The 10111-nt window shown below is 32.4% G+C and overlaps 1 protein-coding gene across 2 annotated transcripts in view; it reads right to left on the bottom strand.

Moving 5' to 3' along the window:
- Positions 1-10111, bottom strand: part of galnt14 (UDP-N-acetyl-alpha-D-galactosamine:polypeptide N-acetylgalactosaminyltransferase 14 (GalNAc-T14)) — a 68525-nt gene that overhangs the window by 14108 nt on the left and 44306 nt on the right. For both annotated transcript variants that reach the window (XM_073816553.1, XM_073816554.1), the window contains exons 10-12: positions 9146-9272; positions 6508-6600; positions 6317-6400 (exon numbers count right to left, since the gene is read on the bottom strand). In XM_073816553.1, coding sequence (XP_073672654.1) covers positions 6317-6400; positions 6508-6600; positions 9146-9272 — 304 coding nt within the window. The remainder of the gene's footprint in view (positions 1-6316; positions 6401-6507; positions 6601-9145; positions 9273-10111) is intronic.

The raw sequence follows: 10111 nt of genomic DNA, 5'->3' as shown, positions 1-10111 counted from the left end.
CTATGGAGGTTAACCAGCGAGTGGTTATGTCGTTGTACGGGAAACGCACCCAGATTAGTGTTATATACTGTGCTGATAGTTCTGATATATTTATTTTTTTTATCGGACAATGCAACTTACTACCTTATTAACTCTAAATTCAAAGTAGACTAAAATAGCTGGATCTGCCATCCCAGTGGAGGATGCGTCTGTCCCTCACTTTCAACTTTCTCAACTCCCGTTTACTCCACCGGCATCTAACAGCATTTCCACACCAGTGATACTAAATATTCTTGCAAACTGTCTAAATTGTCTAATTGTCGGGAACTGCCAAAAATTGATGTGGAAGGCTTAGCACCTGACACCCCCCATGATTCATGTCACCTTGGCCTCGGTGTAGCTTTTATATGTAAATGATTACTGGAGAGGAGCTATACAAATGCAAACCAGGGGAAGGGGGTTGCTCTGATCTAGAGTTGTCTTACCTGTTTCTTTGTCTTACACCGTGTCTCAACACATAACTCCGCGACATGCAATAAAATTATATTTTTCATTTTAAACAGTTTTTTAAACAGATGTCATTTAATCCTGATATCTTAGTCCTTAGCACTTGTGATACTTTTGTATTCGTTGTCAGTCATATAATAAAATCTTTATTGTTTTGAAAAATTAGCCTTCTGTTTATTTGTCTACATTATTTTCAACATTAGGATATAGGCTAATACTAGGATAGGCTATAGTACTTACATAGACATAAGGCCAAATGTAAATGGTTTCCTTTCCTTTATTTATTTATTTTTTTTAACTGCATGGGCAGCTCGCCACCATAATGTAAAGCACAAAAAACGCAAAAAGAAATCTAGAGAAAACTGTACTACTAATAATAATACATAAAATAAATTAACACTCCAAACTACAGTTTATATTTCTCCTCTTACACAAATCAATCAAATAAAGTGTATCTTAAATTGTATAAATGGTATGAAAAAGACGAGTTACCTCTCAAACATGCAAATCTTCATTTGCTGTTGGTTTAAAATGTTGAAATTTATAATGTATTTTGTAATTTTGTAGGCTACTTGTTATTTTTTTTTTCTTTCGTTTTGTTAATTTATTATTCATTTAGAAAAATATATTTCACATATGGGCATATTTATTTCTTTTATATACAGCCTAGGTTTTTCTCTGCGCATAAGCTCTACGCATGACGTTCTGATGTTTATGCTGCTTTTTGCTTGTGTGAAATTAATCCCCGAAAACGAATTTAGCTGTTTTTAATGTGTCACAGCCACCAATCAGTTCTAATTTAAATGTATTTAAACAATCTTGTCGGTTATAACGACGTCGGTTGTCGGTTGGGGAAAATGCAAAAGTTCATGAGGAAAAAAAGAAAAGAAAACAATAATGAAACTGCTCCTGCTTATGAATAACTTTTTATTTGATGTTGAAGTATCTGAATAGTCTATAGGCTGTAGCAAAGTGCTTTTCTAGTCCCACTCCCATGAGGTTTTCTTCCACTTACGCCCGCTCCCGCTATATACTAACTATATATATATATATATATATATATATATATATATATATATATATATATATATATATATATATATATATATATACACCCTTAGAATATATAGCCTATATATATATATACCCACTTAGAATAATTTTATTCCCGACCCGACCGCTAAATTCACGCTAAATTTAATTCTCATTTTTAGAATCTCACATTTAACCATTTGGAAACAATGTCGAGTATAAAACTTTTTTCGCAGTACATTCATTATATTTCCATGTTCCACTTTGAAGACGTATTATAGCCATGCATTTTAGCCCGTCAAAGATCAAATGCGGCCTAAAATTATATTTCAGACATTCAGTGGTGATTTAAAAAAAAAAAATGTAGCGCTGGGGGAAACACGAGACCAGGCTACCATCACTTTCAAGAGTGGCTCGGACGCTCCTGTCAGCAGCATTGAGCGCACGTTCAGCACAGCTTGAAAGGGTTCCGTGTTTAAAGCATAGCTACCACAAAACACTGGCAAAAGTAAATACCATGACTGTCTAATAGTAAGGAGATATTTCAGTTATTTATTTAGAAACTACTGTTTTCTGAGTCAGTGATGATGCAGTTAACAGTCCTCATATCCTCGTTGGACGCGCGCCTTTAGAGAGAAATGCATCTCTACGGACTAGCTACATAATAAAAACAGTTTTTGTTTTCTATTTGTTTTTTTCGTTGAGTAGTAATTTAAGTCTTTCTACATATTTATTTATCATGTCCGACAAAAAATAACGGTTAAATATTTTCCACTGAAAAAAATGTAACTGATCGAGCTTGAGCCTTCATGTCCTAAAAATGTGTTTTGCACTCTCGTGTAAACGATTGGATATGCACCTAATAGCGCATATTTATATCTATTATTATTTATATATTTTAGTTTACATCAATGGATTTTATTTTAGCCAATTCGTGATTTGAGAAGGCAAATTGAAACACAGAGTATATAGGTCAACTCACTGTCTGCCGCTTGGTCTTTATGAAACAAAAAGCTTACGTTTAACGAACAAAAATGCTCCAATTTTTTTTTTTTTCTAAATTAACTTAATAAAAAGGAAACGAAATTATAAATACTTTGCCGTTACATACAGAATTAATTACCGATTATGGCGACAGATATTGAAACAACAGACATAACAAATACTGTCCAAATACCTGTAGCCCTCTTTGTGCAGGGTTTGGCCACAGAATGTTGTTCCTTGCGCCACCTGGTGGATATTATATGAAGCGCAACAACGTTTTAAAAAAATCAGAAAAAGCCCCTGCAGGCCGCCGCGTGGCCTCGCGTGCCGAATTGCAGGCTGCCGCGTGAAAATAGACGCATTTTTAATGGCCAGATCTGTATACTTAAATAAAGTGTATTTTAGTGCACTTTTTTTTTAACCTGGGAGAATTACCACACTCAAAATCAGTTTAAGTGTTAGTGCTAATAATGCATTCATATTAAGTGTACTTAAGTACAACTTTTGGGAAAATGTACTTCTACTACAATACATTACTAACAGATTTTTAATAAAATCAATTTAATGTAAACTTAAAATTACCACACTCAAAATCAATTTAAGTGTTAGTGATAATAATGCATTCACATTAAGTGTACTTAAGTACAACTTTTGGGAAAATGTACTTCTACTACAGTACATTACTAATAGATTTTTAATAAAATCAATTTAATGTAAACTTAAAATTACCACACTCAAAATCAATTTAAGTGTTAGTGCTAATAATGCATTCACATTAAGTGTACTTAAGTACAACTTTTGAGAAAATGTACTTCTACTACAGTACATTACTAATAGATTTTTAATAAAATCAATTTAATGTAAACTTAAAATTACCACACTCAAAATCAATTTAAGTGTTAGTGATAATAATGCATTCATATTAAGTGTACTTAAGTACAACTTTTGAGAAAATGTACTTCTACTACAGTACATTACTAATAGATTTTTAATAAAATCAATTTAATGTAAACTTAAAATTACCACACTCAAAATCAATTTAAGTGTTAGTGATAATAATGCATTCACATTAAGTGTACTTAAGTACAACTTTTGGGAAAATGTACTTCTACTACAATACATTACTAATAGATTTTTAATAAAATCAATTTAATGTAAACTTAAAATTACCACACTCAAAATCAATTTAAGTGTTAGTGATAATAATGCATTCACATTAAGTGTACTTAAGTACAACTTTTGGGAAAATGTACTTCTACTACAATACATTACTAATAGATTTTTAATAAAATCAATTTAATGTAAACTTAAAATTACCTGACTCAAAATCAATTTAAGTGTTAGTGATAATAATGCATTCACATTAAGTGTACTTAAGTACAACTTTTGGGAAAATGTACTTCTACTACAATACATTACTAATAGATTTTTAATAAAATCAATTTAATGTAAACTTAAAATTACCACACTCAAAATCAATTTAAGTGTTAGTGATAATAATGCATTCACATTAAGTGTACTTAAGTACAACTTTTGGGAAAATGTACTTCTACTACAATACATTACTAATAGATTTTTAATAAAATCAATTTAATGTAAACTTAAAATTACCACACTCAAAATCAATTTAAGTGTTAGTGATAATAATGCATTCACATTAAGTGTACTTAAGTACAACTTTTGGGAAAATGTACTTCTACTACAATACATTACTAATAGATTTTTAATAAAATCAATTTAATGTAAACTTAAAATTACCTGACTCAAAATCAATTTAAGTGTTAGTGATAATAATGCATTCACATTAAGTGTACTTAAGTACAACTTTTGGGAAAATGTACTTCTACTACAATACATTACTAATAGATTTTTAATAAAATCAATTTAATGTAAACTTAAAATTACCACACTCAAAATCAATTTAAGTGTTAGTGATAATAATGCATTCATATTAAGTGTACTTAAGTACAACTTTTGGGAAAATGTACTTCTACTACAATACATTACTAATAGATTTTTTATATATTAACTTATTTTAAACTCAAGATTAGTATGTTAACAGTGTACTAAAAATCAACTAATGTTTAAAGCATTTAAAGCACACTTTTGAAAAACACTCTAATAAAACTCTTTTGGATGTTTTTTCTGTAGTGTACTTTATTGTAGTACACTAAAAAATGATTTAAGTATTACTGGTATTTAGTATACTTTTGTCAAGTGTACTAAAGTCCTACTGAAGTATAAACATACTTTTATTTAGTAAATTTATAGTGTATAACCATCAAACTTTTATTTAACACAAAAAAAAACAATGTACTAAAAATGTATTTGCGGGTATTTAAGTGTATTTTAATTGCATTTAAGTATATTTTTTTTTCACCTGGGATAAGCCAAGAGTAGACTGGTTTTCCTTTGCTAAACAAAGGAAACTTTGCTTTCTTTGCTCCTGTAAACAAAACTTGGTTCTTGGAACTAGACTAGAGATTACTGTTAATAAAGTTTTTTAAATATAGATATTTTTCTTCCACAAACGGAACGATTCACTTCAGAAGTCCTTTATTAACCCCCCGGAGCCACGTGGAACACTTTTTATGATGGATGGATGCACTTTATTGGACTTCAAAATCTCACCACCCATTCACTGCCATTATAAAGCTTGGAAGAGCCAGGATATTTTTTAATACAGCTTCGACTGTATTTGTCTGAAAGAAGAAAGTCACATAAACCTAGGAGGCTTGAGGGTGATGGCTTGGGGTATTTTTTATTTTTGGGTGAACTATCCCTTTAAATATCTTAATTGTTTCTCATTGGAAACAAAAAATTGTTTGAGTCTCCTGACTTTTAATTGCAGAAAGTCAGGTTTGCGACAATATTTATCATCAAATACTTCCAAAACCATGCATAAATGTTGCTCTCTAAAAAACACAATCTTGTACATACATGCTGCTCACATATTATTGTAGCCCAGTTTGTGCTAAATACAGTGTTATTAGACTTTAGCCATTAATGTGTTTTTAAGATACTGAAAAAAACACAAATGTCACTGCTACGAGATACAACTATTTGAAAATCTGGAATCTGAGGGTGCAAAAAAATCTAAATACTGAGAAAATTGCCTTTAAAGTTGTCCAAATTTAGTTCTTAGCAATGCATATTACTATTAAAAAATTACGTTTTGATATATTTACGGTGGGAAATTTACTAAATATCTTCATGGAACACGATGTTTTCTTAATATCCTAATGAGTTTTGGCATTTAATAATTTAAACAATGTATTTTGGCTATTGCTACAAATATACCGTGCTGCTTAATGGTTTTGTGATCCAGGTCACATTTATTTCTTCATACTCAATTTCAACTCTCACTTGTTTATTGTGTCTATTTTGATTGAATGAGTCATAAAAAGGAAGCATAGCATATATTTTTGGGACCAAATTAAGAACTGAATAAAACATAATTGAGAAATCAGTTTTATCTCCTAAATTAGGAGAACAAAATCTAAATGTTTAAATGTTTTTTTTAATAATTTAAATTTAGTCTGACAGTTTTACATGCATTAACATTAACTTATTTAGATGCTGAATTAAACTGTTGTCCTTCAAAGACAAAAATACTGAAAGCATGTGAAATCTGCTATAGTGGGTGGAAAATCTTTCCCTCGAGACAGATGAGAGCAACTAGTGTTCAACAAAACAGCTTTAGACATAGAGGGGCCATATACTGCCATGCTAAATAATAACACGCCACTTTACAATCATCAATCACCACCCGCAGACACTCAGATACACACACCACACTGACTCTTCAACTCACTTGAGCTCTGGATAGACATTGTCCAGATACCACTTGAAGGATTTGCACTTGAGACTCGTGCGGAGCTCCTGCCTGCCGTGAATGCTGATAAGAGAGGAAGAGAATGAGCGGAATAAGAGATGAATCTTTTCCCTAATGCCTCCCCCATTATAGATACACACATAAGCACACACATGCTATCAGTCACTCACTCTCCATAGGATTTTCCTCTAGCAGCCGGTCGAGCTGAGTAGTAGAACAGTTTGAACTCATCCATCCAAACCTCAGCAGTCCTTCTGGTGTTCCTGAGACAGAAAGTAAACACAGAAGTGTGCTATATTGAACACTTCACTCAAAGATACACACTTCAGCCTTAAGAAGATCATTGGATGACCTGCCAATTCACCAGTACAGCTACTTAAAATTTTGCTTGTATAGACAGGTACTGAACAGGCTTGCAACTGTAATTCTGAAGAAAATCTGAGTGGAAAATTCGCTAGGGTGTTGTGGGTGTTTGTCAGGGCATTGCTATGTGGTTGCTAAGGTATTCAAAGCTTTTTTTACCACTTTGATATGCAGTTGCAAGGTTGGTTCATGCTAGCTACAGTCATATATAGCTCATGATCCTCCCTATAACATTTTTTTACACATTAAAAGTCCAGTTACTTAGAAAACTACCAGCACATTTCTCTTCAAAAAGCTGCACAGCTGGAGTTCTCATTCATGTCTATGCCACAAGCATAGCAAGATGAATTACAAAGCAAAGTGTAATACTAAGGGTTAGAGGTTTAGCATTAGATACTTCATATTTTGCAAACAATATAAGTGGATCCTTCCTCATAAGAGAAAAAAATTCCACATCTAGGTGGATTTGAGTATTTTTAAAAGCCTCTATTTGCAGGGCTAGATATTAAAAAGCTTTGCATACTTTTTTTATTTAGTTTTATGCAGCTATTTTATTTAATCAATAATTTTAATATTAAATAGTTGCATGAACACTGATTTGTATGAAAGCCCATTTCTGCCATTGAATAAAAAATAAAAAAGGTAATTGGACTTTTTTTTTCACAATTGCGAGTTTACATCTCGCAATTTTGACTTTTTTCTCAGAACTGTTATGAAGTCAGAATTGCTAGATATAAAGTCAGAATTCTGGGACATAAACTCACAAGTGCAAGAAATAAATTTTACATCTCGCAATTCTGACTTTCTTCCTCAGAATTGTGAGCCATAAACTGGCAACTGCGAGTTATAAAGTCCATTTCTGAGGAGAAAAAAAGACTTGCAAGTTTATATCTCACAATTCTGACTTTTTTCTCAGAACTGTGAGATATAAACTCGCAATTTAGTTTTTTTCTCGCAATTGCGAGTTCGTATCTCGCAATTGTGACCTTTTTTCTCAGAACTGTGAGATAAAAACTCACAATTCCGAGTTATAATGTCAGAATTGCTAGATATAAAGTCAGAGTTTCTGGATGTAAACTTAAATTTTTTTTCTCAGAATTGTGAGCCATAAACTGCCAATTGCTAGTTATAAAGTCCATTTCTGAGGAGAAAAAATTGTGGGATATAAACTAAATTGCGAGAAACAAAGTCAGAATTGTGAGATATAAACTTTTTTCTCCTCAGAAATGGACATTATAACTCGCAATTGTGAGTTCATATCTCACAATTCTGACTTTTTTTCTCAGAATTGTAAGATATAAACTGGCAATTGCGAGTTATAAAGTCCATTTCTGAGCAGAAAAAAAAAGACTTGCGAGTTTATATCTCACAATTCTGACTTTATACACTGATTTGTATGGAAGCCCGTTTCTGCCACTGAATAAAAAATAAAAAAGGTAATTACGACTTTTTATGTCACAATTCTGCCGTTTTTTTGCAATTGCGAGTTTACATCTCGCAATTCAGACTTTTTTTTCTCAGAACTGTGAGATATAAACTCACAATTGCAAGTTATAAAGTCAGAATTGCTAGATATAAAGTCAGAATTGTGGGATATAAACTCAATTGTGGGAAACAAAGTCAGAATTGTGAGATATAACTCGCAATTTAGTTTTTTTTTCTTGCAATTGCAAGTTCATATCTCACAATTCTGACTTTTTTTCTTGCAATTCTGACTTTTTTTTCTCAGAATTGTGAAATATAAACTGGCAATTGCGAGTTATAAAGTCCATTTCTGAGGAGAAAAAAAAGGGAGTGAAGGTGTTATATACACATCAGTGACTTGTTTTTGTATTGCATGTCTCGATTTGTCAAGACATTTTATTGCAGGTTATGCACTAAGAACTACATATAAACAAACCACATCTGATTGTTATATATCTAACATAGCTCTGCTAACAGATGTAAAAGGACACGGTTTTTAAGAGTATCTAGTAAAGCCAGCTAATGCCTTCAGCAATTATTCATTAGCGCCTCTGAACTATATGAGGAAACAGATTTTGTTGACTGAGCAAACTGCATAGCAATTCAGATTCAGAAAGAATGTTGTGCTATGCCCTTAATATTTCATACGGTTTCATGCTGAGGTTTTTCCCTGGAGGCGAAACGTGATAAAAGCAAACAAATTTTACACAGCAGATTTTCTTCCAGGCAGAAGTTGGAGCATTATCTCTATCTTTGGCAAGAAAAATCTGACAAATAACATAGGAAACATTCAACAGAGATAAAAATAAAGAAGATTAACATATTCAAATGTACAGGTTGACAACCCCCAAGGACAACACAAGGTCTTCTGATGTTGATAAAAATGTTACATCTTTTATCGGCAGGAATATATTATTAAAAACTCAGCTATGCTGGATATGAATTAATAGTATAAGTATGTGAACTTCTCAGGACTCTTACTTTATGTAGGTGTTGGCATTGCCCTCTGGGAAGATGTAAGGATGTTTCTTGCGGAATACATGGCCGACCCTGCTACAGGGAATGATTTCTAGGCTTCCTCCACACATCCATACTCTAAAAGAAATCTCTACAAACACAACACAATAATCTTCACTCAAAGTGTGCTATACAGTATTTTATAACATTATGGCCTTAAAATGACAGTGATACATCAGATTTTTTTCAACAAGGCTGCATTTATGTGATCAAAAATACAGTAAAAATATTTTGAAATATTTTAAAATGTTTTCAATTTCAGCATCGTTACTCCAGTCGTCACACGATTCTTCAGAAATCATTCTAATATGCTGAATTTTGGGCTCAAGAAATATTTCTCAATTTTGAAAACAGTGGTATCAGTTAATATTTTTGTGGAAACTGTGATACATTTCAAAAGAACATCATTTACAGTGGGGAAAATAATTATTTGATCCCCTGATAATTTTGTGTCTTTGCCCTCTGTCAAAGAAATGATCAGTCCATAATTTTAATGGTAGGTCTATTTTAACAGTGAGAGACAGAAAAACACATTTCAAAAAAGTTATAAATTGATTTGTATTTTAATGAGTGAAATAATTATTTGATCCCCTATCAATTCGCAAGATTTCTGTCTCCCAGATGTCTTTTATACAGGTAACAAGCTGAGATTAGGAGCACTCTATTAAAGAGAGTGCTCCTAATCTCAGTTTGTTACCTGTAATCTCAGTTTGTTTGTTACTAGGGATCCACCGATCCGGATCGGCCGATCTTGCTTGCGCGTTTTGTCAGTAAAGCCGGTTCTGTAATCAGCGGTAAATGCCATCAGGTGCGTGATTTCACGTTGAGCCATATATACTACACACAGCCGTTGTTTACCGACGAGCTGCGCACATTCACACTGATAATGAACATGGATTTGCGCATCTTGTCTGTGAACAACGGCTGTGT

Source organism: Garra rufa, chromosome 13 (assembly GCF_049309525.1).
Source record: "Garra rufa chromosome 13, GarRuf1.0, whole genome shotgun sequence".
In the NCBI taxonomy this organism is placed as follows: domain Eukaryota; kingdom Metazoa; phylum Chordata; class Actinopteri; order Cypriniformes; family Cyprinidae; genus Garra; species Garra rufa.
Note: the sequence above shows the minus strand (reverse complement) of the source record. Positions and strands in the feature narration are given on the sequence as shown.